The sequence below is a fragment of the Palaemon carinicauda genome, chromosome 9 (assembly GCF_036898095.1).
Source record: "Palaemon carinicauda isolate YSFRI2023 chromosome 9, ASM3689809v2, whole genome shotgun sequence".
NCBI lineage: Eukaryota > Metazoa > Arthropoda > Malacostraca > Decapoda > Palaemonidae > Palaemon > Palaemon carinicauda.
The window spans coordinates 142,125,763-142,141,836 of NC_090733.1; the positions used below are offsets into that span (position 1 = coordinate 142,125,763).

Below are 16,074 nucleotides of genomic sequence, written 5' to 3' on the forward strand. Positions count from 1 at the left end.
AGTCAAAAAAATAGGTTTACATTATCAGGAAGCGCTATAAGTTTGATGACAGGAGTAGGTTTCCTATGAAGGGAGGAGGGTAACCTACTCCAAGGAAATGCTCTCTGTAGTGTGACGGTATTGCAGTTAGTGCACCTCATGCTTCACAGGATATAAATTACTGCAGTAAAAGGTTTTCACAGACTTCTTCCACCTTGCTTTCCAACTTTTTGAATTTTTATTATAGGCTAAAAGTGGGGTTTTTACAGTTATACATAAATTCAAATCCATGGAGATTATGGGAGACTCATCATCGCTGTTCTAGCTTCATTTATATCAAATCTTTAGTTATATATCTGGGTGATTTGTATTGTTAGAATTTTTGTCTGTTTATTAGTACTGTAATTTGCATGCATACTGTACAAAAAGTAACGAACAAAATTTGTGTGCATGTTAGGGTTGTAAAATGCTATTTATTATTTGATAAAAATTATGTTGCATTAAAGAGATAGAGGGAGAGAGAGAATGTGTATGTGTGGATATGTTTCAGCGTTATTTGCATTGATTTATAAAAAAAATTAGAAAAACAAAACTTACAAAACAAAAATAATTATATCAAAGGTTAAAAGTTAATATTTACATTGCAGCAACATTATGTTGTATTCAAACCTATACAGTATTCCAGTTATGGTAGAATCTTTATGAATTGGAGAGAAATGGAGAATGCCTACTTTAGTCCTCTGCTACAGGTATTTGAAGAAATAGAGATAGCATACTTATGTTCACTAGATAACAAAATATATTTAAAATGATATGATTTCTTTTAAAAATCACCATGTGCTGCCACATGAGATAATTGTTCCAGTTTTCTTAAATTATCTTGAATCGCTTGCGCAACATGTTAATTACTGCACTGCATTACTATTATTGTCATCACTATGGGCTATGTCATATTACTACTATAATCAAAAGACACCTTTAAATTATACTGTAATTGTTAGATACAAAATGGCAACTTTTAGTGAAGATTCTTGACCCATTATGGATTACTATACTCATTTGTCTACAGGTATATTTGGAAAAGCATATGCAGTACAGTATTTATCCCAAAGCAGGTACAGTACATAATTAGTTTTAATTTGGGTACTGTACTTAATAGTTCTGACTTGATTTGTAATTGTAATATACTGTAATTTGTATTTTAGGTTTTTGCCAAGATTTGGAAAAATGAAGGACCATTCACCTTATACAGAGGGTTAACTCCAACATTACTTGGCGTGATACCTTATGCAGGAACAAGTTTTGGCATCTATGAAACTTTGAAAAATTATCATAGTTGTAAGTATGCAGGTACAGTACTATAATAAAATTTGTTTATTTTTTGAGGTTATTTAATGTTGTAAGTACTGTATTTAACATACAAATTTATTATTGGATAAACAATTAAAAGAATTTACTGTATACTGTATATATTTTTTCAGCTATGTCAGATAGAGATAAACCAAATCCACTAGAGAGGATGATGTTTGGAGCTGTCGCAGGATTGGTAGGCCAGTCTTCCTCTTATCCACTGGATATTGTTCGCAGAAGAATGCAAACCGCAAATGTAACAGGCAATGGCAACTCGTACAAGACTATAGTGGGCACTCTAACCAAGGTTTATAGGTAAGTCCTAATACAGTATTGCCTGGAAGGATAGGTTTAAGAAATACCTTATGACATTACCATAGTACGGAGTACAGTACCGTATGTCCAACTGATTCAACAGAGAGACTTAAATAACAAAGAGCCTCGGAGTATCACAGCTTTGCTTCTTGACTTTCACTACTAGTAATTTTAATTACAGTAATAATATTTGGGTGTGTAATTTGGTAATAGATTAAAATATCCATTATTTCACTACTGACCCTTTACTACTAATAGTACCTATTCTGCTCGTCACAAAATGTCCAATAGTGGTGCTTTTATCACTAGACTCGTCTTTTATTTTTCAACATAAAGACAGAGTTATTGCTGGCTGTTATAGAGGCATACAATGTCTTTTGTATAACTTATGAACTTTTTTAATAGGAAAGAAATTTACATTATATTATGATATATGGATATTTAAAAATACCTTAATATAATAGTTTTACCTTGAATAATCTATCAAAATCAAGATTATATTTTCATAAATTTATTGTCTCATACATTTTTGTCTTGTGTTAGCATTACTGTACTACAGTATTAAGAATTTTAATAGAATATATATTTAGATACATTCACAGTGTGGATATACAGGAATTGAATACTCTTTTGCAATAATATTTGAACACCAAATGTTATCGGATGTACAAGTAGCTTTTCTGATGTATCTTTTATTTCTAATTGCAGGGAAGAGGGGCTTCGCAATGGTCTGTACAAAGGTCTATCCATGAACTGGATAAAGGGACCTATTGCAGTGGGAATCAGCTTTACAACCTTTGATACACTAAAATTACATTTAGAATATTTTTTTAGTAACAGATAACATTTTAACCATAAAATTTCATTTTTCAGTGTGATAGGTAAATATGTCCAGTAGTGTAAATATAAGGTATGTTGATGTTCTTGTTGAATTTCAAAGTACATAGAGGTGGACAAAAAGGTGTAAAGTGTTCACTAAGAAATGTTTTAGGCCTAACAATATGTCTGCATGATTAGCAAGCGCTCATTTTCATGAGATGGGAGCAGTGGTAAAACTAATGGTATCCATTCGTGCTATATTAGAGGTACTACATATTGATAGACAAGTAAATGCTCTTTGTAGTCTGTTTTATAGCTTAGGATGTTGTATTTTTACCCGAGTAATAATCAAGCTTTATGAAGTATTCTATGAAGGGGCATCAAAATATTATATATACTTGTACCATGTATAGGTCATTATAGGACACAAATGGTTTGGTATATGATTATTGAAAATCAGTTAGTGTAAGGTACTGTATCATATTCATAAAATAACTAGGGAAAAAAAACGCATCTGTCAAACAAGAAGCAGGGGATTTGATATGTAGCAGGGATATAACCATATTGAAAGCTAATGGGATTGGGTCTTTAGCTCTTTGTATATTTGAGTATAACTCAAGAGTTAACTTCTATTTTGTTTTGGTGACCTGAAAAGGAGAAAAAAAATGCTTTAAATTATTATTAAACTTAGTACAGTAATATACTTTTGAGGAGATAATGACCACCACCTTAATCTTTGAGTAGGCAAAGCTAGATTTTATGGTTTTCTTAAATGGTATAATTTATCTAGTGAGATAAGATGAATAGGGGTTGCATGAAAGTTTTATAGTACAGGGAGAAGATATTACTATTGCGATTAATATAATAGTTATATAATACTGCATGCTCTGTCATTTAGTAATGAATATAAAGAGAAATTCTATTATGCTTGGCAAGAATAGATATAGCGAGTTGTTTGAGGTCCTAATACCCATAAGGTTGTGTTACAAAATGACTGAAAATTAAATATTTCACTGTCCACATGACCATCCTGTGACTGGCAGGTAAACAACATTACCACATTAGAATTGGTGCTAGAAATGAGTGGCGATGAGGTCAGAATCTCAAAAATCAAAAGGCATGAACCTGGCAACAAACAGTGCTACCAGATCTTTCTTAGTCTGTAGTACTTATTGAATGGGCGGTGACTGACGATCAAAGCTGAAAACCTATGTTTACACATTTATTTGACTCTGTCAAACTTTTGAACTCAAAAAGTTAGTTGTTCCAGTCCAGGGCAGGCAGATATCATTGCCATGGTGAGCATGAAGATCAAAAGGAAAATAAAGAAAATGGCACTGAAGCATTATAATTGTTACAATTTGGAAGAGCTGCAAGGGGAACCTGTGTATCGAAACTGCAGGATGGCTACAATATCGGGCTTTAGAAAAAGTAAAATAGAATGGACGCACATTTTACGATTTTATTGGAAATGTCATAACCAATCATTACCATGACGATAACATTTACGTGGGAAAAAACTAAAATCCATCAGCCAGATGTTATACAGTAAACATTATTTCTGGAATTACATGCTTGCTAATGTCTTTGTTCATTGCCCACACTATGGACATGGCAGTGAGACTGTTTGCCTGTAGTGTTCTCGCTTTTGACATTATCGTTGCTCATTGCTACTTCCCGTGTTCGGGTAACGACGTTTGTCCTTCAGGCGCCGCACAATCTTATGGATGCATCCTCAGAGTGCAAATTATAGGCCTACATTATGGTCACATAAGAGTGAATGAGAAAAATTTTGGTATATAAGGCTAACCATGGGTGCCAAGTAGGCCATTGTACACCTCATGTCTTGAGGAGTACAGAGCTTAGATTGAACCACTTTAAAAGTGTCTCCATGTTTGAATGTGCATTTTTAAGGTCATGAATTTTTTTTTTTATCATTTGGATACCATTTTTTAAAAAATCTTGTAGCAAATTAAGAACATAATTTCATTACTTTGATAGTAACATTTGATGAGTCTTGATTGAAGAACCTCCTTTACTAATTTAGAGGCCTTTTTTTTTGTACAGTACTTTATTCTCTCAAGTGTATAAAGAGTGTTGGCCAAGGATGATTGTGGTATGTTAATAAAAATGCTATTGTATAAAAGCAAGAATGGTGTGGGGATGGTCTAGCAGTATTGAAAGAAATATATTACTTATTTCCGTGAATCTTACCTTTGAATACAAATAGTTAAAAAAAAAAAAAAAAAGTATATTTTAATTGTATTTTCATGGGGCAGTGCCACATATAAACCTTCCACTCTTTACTATGGGGTATTATTTTGGCAAAGCTGAAACTAGCCAATAAAGCTTCTTAGCAAGGTGTAACTACCTTCCGCTAGTTAGCAAGGGGGAGGAGTGGAGTAGGGTAGCCCCCGCTCACACCAGCAGTAGCGACTAATCGCCACTTTTTTATTTCAGCTCTGTAGAGTTAAGACGTAGTCTCTCTCCCGCCTAACCTTTTATCTGGTTTACGATTAAAAGCAACTGGTCTAAAGCTTATAAGAAGTCTTTTTTTTCTTTCAGAGCTGCCTACTTTGGGGCTCATAGGCTCCCCTTGCATGGCAAGGTAGCAAAAGATCTTTGGCCTCAGCTTATGCTTGCCCCGACATTCTCTCTGCGAAGTGAGAGGGCATGAGCAGTTGCTGACAAGAACTCCTCGCATTGACTTGTCAGGTAACCCCCTTGTGGGTGAACCCAGACACGAGCTTCAGCTACATTTCACAGGCAAGTCTTGACGTCGACCTTCAACTTAAGCTCAGCTCATTGACGGGAAGTAGAAAGTGCTGCCCAGAGGTTTGCCTCCAGGTGTTAGATGATTTTCCCTTCTGAAGGAAAAGCTAACCTCCACCAGGTGTTGAGCAACTTTCCCTTCCGAGGGAGATTCCCTCCACCAGCCACTATCTAGTAATTTCTCGCTTGCGGGGAGAATTGCAGACAGCGGCAACAGAGGTTGGTCACCATTCCCATCTGCGGGAGAGACTACCTTCACCTGTGTGGTTTCCCCTTCAGGGATTCCTTGAGTGGAAATTGGGTTCTTCAATGCTCCACCATTGCTCTTCAGAGCTAGGGGACAAATGAGATGAGCATCTGCTTGCAGTTCCTACTCATCACCACTGTACTCTCAAGGTACAAAAAAAGTCTTATTGCAACTTCCCTCTAGGGTCTTTGTTGCAGGTGGTGACGACTGCTTACAGTACTCTCCCATCGAATGAGAATCGGGACCACACTATAGTCAATTTCTCTTAATGAGGCGTATTTGCACCGACTCGCAGTAGTGCCCCTTTAGCTCGGAAAAGTTTCCTGATCGCTGATTGGTTAGAATTATCTTGTCCAATGAATCAGTGATCAGGAAATTTTTCCGAGCTAAAAGGGCACCCTGCGAGTCGGTGCAAATCTGCCTCGCTAAAAAAATTACTATAGGTAAGATCTTTCAGTCCGAGGATTGGATAAAGAGGCTGAGAGAGATAGCCCAGAGCTTCCTCTCGCAGGACGAATTGCCAGCACATCAGTGGCAAAGACTGCTGGGGCCTCTAACATTTCTCAAGAAGTTAGTACCTCACCACCGTCTCCGCCTTCGGTCTCTATAGTGACAGCTGAAGACCTATTGGTCTCAGCACAGAAACCCACCAGGCACCCTAGTGCCAGTGGGACTCGAGGAGAAGAGACCCCCAAGTTGGTGGGCGTTTGACGCTAAGCTCCTGCTCCGAATACGAAAGGCAGTACCACATGAACTTCCTGGAAATGAGGGCAGCCTACCTGGCCCTCAAGCACTTCCATCGGCTCCTTTCATGGCACTCTGTTGTTCTGATGAGCAACAACACTACAGTAGTGTCCAATGTAAACAAACAAGAAGGTTATTTTTCACAGCCTCTATGCCAGCTAGCTGTGGAAATCCTCAGATGGTTGGAAGAAAATTCGGTAGCCTTAAAAGCTCGATTCATCCCGGGCAAGAAGAATGTACTGGCAAACAATCTGAGCAGGACTCGAATAGTTGGCTTCGAATGGTTTATGATCAACAGATAACCAACAAAGTCTTGACTTATGGGGTTCGCCGACAATCGACCTGTTTGCAGTGTCTTGCAATTAGAAACTTCCGTTGTACTGCTTCCCAGTTTCAGATGCCCAAGCGTTATAGCAGAACGCTTTCCAACACCTGTGGGGCAGGATGGAAGTCTTATGTGTTCCGCCCTATTGAACAACTTTAGGTCATTACAAGATCTAGCAATGACACTCTTAGCTTCACTGTGCAACATGCAGAATGGTTCCCAGACATTCTGCATCTTCTCACAGAGGCTCTAAGGGAGCTTCCTTTACTTCCTGAGCTACTCAGACAACCACACATGAAGATATTCCTTCAAGTGGTAACATCGCTACGTCTTCGCGCCTGGAGGTTACCCAGCCTCTGCTCGCAAAGAGAGGCTTTGCAGAACCACTTGTAAGACTTATATAGGGATACCTTCGGGATTTTATTGTTGCAGTGTACCAGGCGAAGTGGTCAGTTTTTTGTGGTTGGTGTCGTGGACAGGCTATCGCTCCACTCAGTGCCTCTATACCAATAATAGCAGAGTTCTTGTTGTACCTCAGGGAAGAAAAACTAACTTTTCGGTGTTGTGGTGATGAAAGGCTATCGCTCGGCCTTGTCTATGAACCAATGGCTTTAACACTTCCTCGTCGACGGAATTGTCACTCGTACAAAACTTTGAGTGTACCTGGCCCCAGTCGAAAGTAAAGCCACCTCCATGGAATGTTGTTGAGGCCTACGTTCCTTGAAATGAGCCTCCAATGAGCGTCTTGTCAAGCCTCAGACAGAGACTTGACTCTAACGACAGCTTTCCTTCTAGCTCTATCCTCTGTGGAGAGTGTCAGCGAGCTAAATGGCCTCTCCTAAGACATCGCCCAATCAAGGGGATGGGGGAAAGACACACTTGGTTTCGTCCTTAAGTTTGTGGCCAAGACTCAAAATCCATCAGTAGCGGGTCCTAGGTTCGGGCCTTTTCGGATTGAGTGTCTCCGGTCTGTAACAGATGATCCTGATCAACTGTTACTATGCCCCAGGAGGGCACTAAGGTTATACCTCAAAAGAATGAGAGGAGCCTGTCCACAGCTCAACAGGCTTTTGATTAGCATCGGAAGAACCAAAAAGAAAATCACAAAGACCTCTTTCCTTCTGGTTCAGACAGATGGTAGAGAGAGCACTCACATCCGACCTCTCTATTGGTGATCAGCATATTGTGATGCAGGTGCTACAAGCGGTCGTGTCAGACAATGTTCGCTGCCCGCTACCTGCATGAAATAACCCCATTGGATCCTAGACACATTTTCAATAAGTCCTGTGGTGGCTGCTCAAAACGTGGTCTAATACACCTCAGCAATAGGACAAGTAGCAGATGGTCAAGGGTAGACATTACCCACGAGTAAGTTTAGGGTGAATGTGCGAGTGACTGGCTACTTCCTACTTCATTCTCCTCTCTTTTGGGGCACAGCATCTGTGTAACTCTGCATAGCTGACCTCGTCTGCACGCAAGTACCATGCTCTTTGTGCAACCTGATTGATATGTATACATTTATGTCCCCATCCTTCAAGCAAGGTGGAGTCGGGCAATGTTTAGATTTAGCAAAGAGTGCAGACCAACTGCATGCTTATCTATATGGATCACAGAAATTTTCTATTTCCAGAACTGATTGGCCAGGCCGCTATCCTATGAGGATAATGAGTTGTCAGGGTCCCTCTCCAACAGCTAGTACTAAGCACAAGATGCCACCTTGGGTCAGTAACCAGCCAGTTGGTTTCCACCCACCTAAAATAGTCCTCAAATTTGGAAGTACTTTGTATTTTTTTCTATCTATACAAACCTGAAGTTCTTTACACATACTGTACTGGTCCCACCAACACCTACCCTTGGAAAGTCCTGTCGCAATTGCAAAGTGAGTTGGTCGCTAGTGCTGGTGTGAATGGGGGCTAGCTGACCCTGCTCCTCCCCCTGCTAATTAGCAGAGGGTAGTTACACCTTGTTAACTTGTTAAAAAGCTTTATCGGCTAGTTTCAGCTTCGCCGAAATGATACTCCATAGCAAAGAGCTCCAGGTTTGTATAGTTAGGAAAAATACAAAATTAATTCCAAATAATATATTTTCTTGGAGGTGTTAGGGGGACACCAATAAAATCTTTATAGATATCTATGGTGGCTATAACCCCTTGTGAAGATAATTGTAATTTCCATATGCATAAAATGTAATTAATGTGTGGGGTGTACAAAGATTAATTTCTTAAGCCCAAAATTTTAATGAACAAAATTTTAATGAAGTATTTATTTACATTGATCACTATACATTAATGATTAATGATACTGTAATTTTTGTATAAGAGATAATCGGGCTCAAACACTAAGTTTTTTTCACTTCCTGGTAGCTGGCAATATTGTTACTGTTATTGGAAAATAACTTTTTATGGAATGTAATATTATTTAGTTGAATGAGTTTTCAAAGTAATTTATGGTAATTATTCATGGAAGACTTAATGGTGTTGAGTAAATATTTAATGCAACAAACTAGCCATGTAAAATGTAAATATCCATGTCAAAGTTCACAGTATTCTACTAAATAGCTGCAAAATATAGCTATTTTTAATAAAACAAAATAATGTAGTCAGACCGTGACAAGAGTTTAATTGTATAGATTTTAAAACATGCTAGGAAAATATACAAATAAAGAAAAATGCATCCTCATGCGAATGTTGTTGAGAGAAAAAAAAAGGAATTTGAGGAGTGTTTGAAAAGTTAGAGATATAAATTATTTAATGTATTCATTACTAGTTTTATGTTTAGTCTCTTGTGATTATGTATAATCCATTTAATATATGCTGTTGCTGCTGACTTGAATATGTATGTGCAATCAGGACTGTGGTGGTTTTAATACTTGTGTAAAAAAAAAAAATTTTTCTTTGTTAAATGCATTAAAATTAATTTTTATAGAACTCACAGTACGGTACATAATTTATGTAGGAGGGTGTGTGAAGGTTGTGTGTACGTATGTAAATACGCTGTACTATGTTGTGCCGTTTGGATATTTGTGCTCCTGAAATTAATTCTTGATGGAAGTGTAGGACTATATACATTATACTCTATAACTATTTGAAAGCAGAAGTAAGAAAATTACCTATTTGATATTTTTAACTAAAGAAATTTTTCCCCTTTCAATACATGTTATAAAAAATTCTGCTGTACAAGTTTCCAAGCGATATGTTTCACAGAAGCTACTAGATATTTTATTTTTAGAATTGATAAGTTTGGATAAATTAATTGTTGTACAAATATTTTTGAAAATGAAACCAAACAAACAAGTCAAGACATTTTTGTGAAGTTAACCCCCCCCCCATTATTCTGTAACTGTAAGTGCAGATATTTTTAGTATTAAAAATATGAATCTTAAAGTTGGGGGATTCAGTAGTAACTTACAGCAGGATTTGAAGAATTATAAGTAAGGAAAGCAGAATTCATTATGAGAAATGCCCATGATCATGTCTAATAACGATAAACTGTTTGCAGTTATCTAAACTAGTCCATTTTTAAAATGATTATTACTATCAACTGGTAACAAGTTATCAGAAGCAGATTTTCTATTAATTGTTAAAACAATTTAACAAAAACATTAAATCTTACTAACTATGTAAACACAGTATTTACACACATATAGGAATACATATTTACATATAAATTACATTTATATATGTATATACACAACATTTAACTACAATGTTTTGTTAGTAAACAACACTCCAAGCTTCAGGGCAAGTAATCATAGTGTTGACCACCTGTGCAATACAAATGTAAAAAAGAAAAAAAAAATTACATATTTTGTTAGATGAGCAAACTATAATTTTTTTTTCCTAATTTCCTTGTAGGTTACCCATCTGTACTCATCCTGAAAGATAACATTAAATTCATATACAAGACCATTAGTTAGAATATTAAGACAAGACTTGTGTTGAATACAGATATTTCAACATGAAGGAATTGAAAAGTACTGCCCTTTATAATTTAAAAAAAAAATGTTCGATCCTTTAATGAACGCACATGCAATTCCACAACATTCCTGAGTTTGTATTTAATGAAAATTTTAAGTTTGTTAGTACATCAAGACATATCCGACTTGCCACTAAATTCTTTAACCTAAATCTTGTCTACCCACTTATCTGGCTTGTCACCAAATGCTTTAACCTAAATCTCAGTCTACCCAAGTTTCTTATGTACAGTAGTAGTCATTTGTAACACAAAAGGTTTAAATTCACTTCTGAATCAGATTCAAAACTGAAATGACTTTTTCATGGTGCAATTATTTCTTTTATAAATCTGGATAACATTTACCGCATATACTGATGTTATGTTCAGGGATAGTTTTTACTTTAGGAGAAACATTGGAATACCAATGGAGAGAAGAGTCTTTGGTGCTAACATAGCAGAATCCGAGGTTTTGTGCAACTCATATTTTTGGAGTATATTTTTTGTGTTTGTAAGTAACAAAGCTTGTAACATTTATAACTATGCTAACCTTCTTCACTAGTTAAAATACTTGCTTGGCTGTTCACATTCAAGTATAATTTAACAGAGGGCAGTAACCATGCAAGATTTTTATTTTAAAGTATGCAACTTTGCATGCCTTGAGGAAAGGTGGTTAAATGAAATACAGTACTGTACAGTGTATCGATACTAAAGAAAATGTGCAGTCAAACAAAACTAAGATTTCAAAAGGTATTTCAAAGAAAGAAAATGAAGCCTTCTAATGAATGAGAGATTTTATATGTAAAACTGCATTGTATGATAAATAAGCGTTCCACCTAAATTCTAGAGAAGGATGTTACTTACAAATTTATGGTTAATAGCATTAATATAAATTTCAATTTGTCACTTCATTGATATGATTTAAAATTTATATTTGACAGAATATAAAAGTTTTGTTTACCATGTGTAATCCATCAATATTTTAATACTCGAGAGAGACTGATCAAGTACTGTAATGTTATATATTTCTATATTTCTCTTCCAGAAAAATAGTACTGTAATTAAGAACAATACATTTGCCCCTCAGAATTATTTCTAAAATTGTCTTTAAACATACATTCACAGCATTTGAAAGGGAAGTAATTTTTCATTTCCCATCATATTAGACATGCCAACAAAACTTTGTCATCATGTTCATGGATTGATTTAGTGGGTTAGTAATTTTTATAGTTATAAATGCTACAAGTTATACCTCAGAACAATGTTTAATATATTAGTATATCACAGTAAGGGTACAGCCAAAATTAAGGACCTGTAATTTCTGGTAAGTCTTCTATAATCTCTCCATTTTAATGAGCACTGGATGGTTATTTATCTGCTTTGTCTCTTAGTAGGCCTACACTAAGTTTACTAAATGAATATGTATTGTTAAAGTTACTGCAAATTTTTATGTAGTGCAATAACTTATGTTGATATACAGATTTGTAAATATTTCATTACTTATGTATATATGAAATTAAATGAAATTTTATTACAATTGTTTGAATCACCTTGGCTAATACCTGACAAATGACTCTATAAGAAAAGTATGAAAAGGATCAGTTCTACAATGGGGATCAGCAACAGTCTGTGAAGGTGCCTGCAAAAAGACCAGCATTACAGATGTCTCAATACAGGCCCTTCCAGTCTACCAGCACTTTCCCTCAAGGTGGTAGAAAGCAACAATAACCCTAGCCCCAAACTTCTTTTAGATATTTTCAGAGAAGGAAAGAGGGTAGGGGGATCACAGTTCAAGCGTTTTGCAAAGGCGAAGAACCTTAACAAGAAATACCTTCAGGTCAAGAGGATTGCCTTCATCATTTAAAAAAAATCAATTGATTTTCTCATTCGCCGCTTGTAAAAATCCACTCTCCACACAAAAAGAAAATTTTATTAAGCTGATCGTGGAAATCAAAAGCCCTCCACAAAAAAAGGAAAGAAAAGCCAACACCCTGGAACCTGGAACTTATAACTTCGTCAGCAAAACAATGGAAAACAGCTATATAGAAATATATTTTGCAGGGTCCTGAAGGACTTTCGAGAAGGGGGATTCTTAACCTCTTTCATCTTGACAAAGACCAAAGACGATACTTTCTAGTTGACAACCATTGTGCTAGTCTGCAAATTACCATACCACATACCCTGGGCCTATACTATAGATCTCAAAAGATGCACTATACCCTACATTACTTTTGAACATCCTTGCTCCTCACTTCCATCAGATGAGAGAATTTTGCATCACATACACAAATCCTACCCAAGTTCTTTAGGATCTAGGATTTCTGATCAACTTTACAAAACCAAGTCTAGTTCCAGAGAGGATATTTAAGTGGTTAGCTCTTTGCTGGAACATATCAAAATCCACACAAGACCTTCCCAAGGTCTCTCAGAAAAGTGTCATATGCTTTTCCTTTGAAGTCCTTTTTCCTCGAGACAGTATGGGGTTTTATGCCTTCTCCAGTTTCCTTTTCAGTTACCCATTTGCTGCAAAATGATTCTCAGACCATGGACTTATCAAAGGCTCCCTCCGTATAGTTCCTGTTGGCTCCTCTGCCAAAATCAAGGATTCTTCATCCAGAATCGCTGAAGTTGGTTGGGAGGTCATACGGACAAGCCTTAGTGTTCGGGAAATGGTCACTTAAGTTTGTAGCATTTCACATAAATGTGTTAGAACTGATGGCAGTATTCCTTACATTTTACACTGTAGAAGCTATCTTGATTAGGAACTCGCATAAAACTTTTCATTGACAACCAGAAAGCAGTCGGTTGTCTCTGGAACGGGGCATCTGCCTCTTGCTCAAGCCATGTAAGACTCTCTCAATGTAGTTACAGTCCTTATGCGTAGATAACACTTGCCTTAGAGCAAGAAAGACAATATTTCATTGGCCGTCATCATCAGCATGTAGTCGTATCCGAATATCGTAGTTTTTAGTCCCAATAGAAGGTTGAATAGAGGAGAGGGTCATAGTAGGTTAATTATTGTTGGGGTGGTGAACCTTCTTATGGCTCATGAGAACAATTTGTACCCTGAATAATCGAGGGCATTGATCACATTGAATCATGGGAGTGGGTTGTGGTTGATTTGCTCTTTCTGCCCATTGCTGTCTTTTAGCTAACAGGTTGTCTCTCTTCTATTCTATTCAAGGAACTCTGTACCCACTTTAACTTTGCTTCTCCACTCGTTCCTGTTGCTTTATATTCGAAGGTGTTGTGGTCTATGTTAACTTCCTTGAGGGATATCTCGAGTTGGTCTTTAAATTGAAGCATACGACGGTATCTATGGACTAAAAGAGTATTTTCTTTGGTAGTCTTCTTTCCTCCATGCACATCACATGGCCAAGACCATCTTGGGCGGTGTTTCATGATCATGGCCTTGGTGTTGGTGAGGTTGGCTCTTTCAAGGACTGCTGTATTGGACACATGGTTGTTTCATTTGATTTTCATTATTGCTCTTTTTTTCTGGTGGAATTGTTACAGTTTTTTAAGGTACCTATTAAAAAGTGTCCAAGTCTCGCATGCATATAACATGGTAGATACTCTAATGACGTTATATACCATCACTTTTGTATGAGTAGTTAGATCTTTGTTCATTTACACCCTGGTAGATAGTCTCCCATATGCAGTGTGGCCAGCTTGTACATCACTTAATATTGTATTTCCTGCTGTTTTTTAACTACTACATTATTAAGCTAAATGTATAGAATACCCAATGTAATATTGGGAAAAAAATGGATTTTGACGTAGGAAAAATCTATTTTTGGGTGAGATAGCCATGTCGTCCAGATGGAAGGTCTTTTCGGCTTCCTACTGTATATTTCTGCGAGTGATATTACAGGAGAATTACCATCAGATATCGCAGGGTTTTAACCCCAGGAACGACTATCCTAAGATATCGTGTATAATCAGGGACATATCCATAGATAACCATAGATATCTGCACCCCTAATAGACTTAACCCAGTCTAGGAAACTACGGGGAAGGATAGGTGAGGAGCTGTTACATATCCTCTCCCCTCATGGTACCACCGTACGTCACTGATGACGCCATTCCCTTCTTCGCAGCGTCCTAATTTGTAAGCAGTTTTTTCAAGTGCGCTTATTTCAGCTTTTTTTTAAGTTTTTCCACGCATGATAGCTTTCTATTGGTAACGAATACAAAAGCTAGGTTTGAGGGTTTCACACATCCCAATTGAATATAAAAATTTAGAATTACTGTACATTGGTCAGTCTTCCACTGTCCATGATTTATGACCCTTTATTTCCCTTCTTAGCTTTCTGAAATTTCTTAGCACCAGGCCATCTTTCTTTATAAACGGTAAATAGACATAAGTTTCTCATAATAATTTCCTTTGACTACCGCTCACCAAATAAAACACATCTCTGAAGCAGTCTGGGACAAAATCTGAGACCATGCAAATTTTAGTTTTTTCCTGCTACCCCCGATTATACGATTCATGACTGAAATTAAACTAAACTTTTAACACCTTTAATATCCTCTATACTTACAGTAAGCGAGCAAAACATGCACCGATCACATATATACCCATAAAACATCTGAAGCAGTCAAAAGACAAAATCCGAGATCGTGAAAATCTAAGTTTTCTCTCCTGCTCCCCACTTAAATGCTATGAACCGAAAAAACCTGAGTTTAAAAATATCAATATCCTCTATAATTTTTGTAGACAAGTGCACACGTGCTGACCACATGTATACCTATAAAACATTTCTTAAGCAGTTTAACTCAAAATCTGAGACAAAATTTTTAGTTTTTCCCCAGGTAGCCCCTTAAACAATTTCGACTGAAAAAACATGAAACTTATAATGAGATTTTAAAGTTTAAAAGTTTTTTCAATCTGAAGCAAGTAAGGGTCGGCATCAGGAAAAACCTCAAAATTTTTACGGAGTCAGATTTTGTGTTAAGACTGCTTCAGATATGTTGTATTGGTATGCATATGGTCAGCGCATGTTTGCACAACTAAAATTACAGAGGATAATGAGAATCTGAAATTTCATGTTTTTTTTTTTTTTTTTGCAGTCCTAGGCCAGCAAGGGCTGGAATTGGGGGGGGGGGGGGTCAATTATAAAAACTTTTTAAATGAATAGATAGAGGGTGTAGTGTGGTCAAAGTTTCTTCCCGGCCTTATCTCAAAATGGTTGTCAAATTACTTGGTTTAAACTTAAGACATGGGAATAGGACTAATTTCCTTTGATTCATTATTAGGGGAGCTAAAGGGTTGTGGTGGCCGATGTGGTAACGTCCCCAACTGGTGAAAGCCAGATTGGGTTTCGAGTCGAGCTCAAACTCGCAAGTTAATTTGGTCCGTGCAACCTTACCATCCTTGCGAACTAAGGAGGGGGGGTATTGGGGAGCCTAAAGGTCTATCTGCTGAGTCATCAGCAGCCATTGCCTGGCCCTCCTTCGTCCTAGCTTGGGTGGAAGGGACTTGGGCCATTGTCCTGCTTGATAAGGCAATGTCACTGTCCCTGGCCTCTGCCATTCATGAATATCCTTTAAACCTTTAGGAACAAGTTATG

At 37.0% G+C, this 16,074-nt stretch overlaps 1 protein-coding gene and 1 long non-coding RNA gene across 3 annotated transcripts in view; one reads left to right on the forward strand and one right to left on the reverse strand.

Moving 5' to 3' along the window:
* DPCoAC (dephosphocoenzyme A carrier) overlaps window positions 1-7,600 on the forward strand; it is a 34,910-nt gene extending 27,310 nt beyond the window's left edge. Inside the window, exons 7-9 of one of the 2 annotated variants that reach the window (XM_068380536.1) lie at window positions 1,185-1,329; window positions 1,461-1,644; window positions 2,353-7,600. In XM_068380536.1, the coding sequence (XP_068236637.1) occupies window positions 1,185-1,329; window positions 1,461-1,644; window positions 2,353-2,488 (465 nt within the window). In that variant the 3' untranslated portion in view covers window positions 2,489-7,600. The remainder of the gene's footprint in view (window positions 1-1,184; window positions 1,330-1,460; window positions 1,645-2,352) is intronic. The other variant, XM_068380537.1, reaches the window with a different exon arrangement.
* On the reverse strand, window positions 6,989-8,790 carry LOC137647205 (uncharacterized). The gene is made up of 2 exons (XR_011045544.1): window positions 7,642-8,790; window positions 6,989-7,599 (listed from the first exon to the last, which is right to left on the reverse strand). It is a non-coding gene; the product is annotated as an uncharacterized lncRNA (long non-coding RNA).
* Window positions 8,791-16,074: the final 7,284 nt, after the last annotated feature.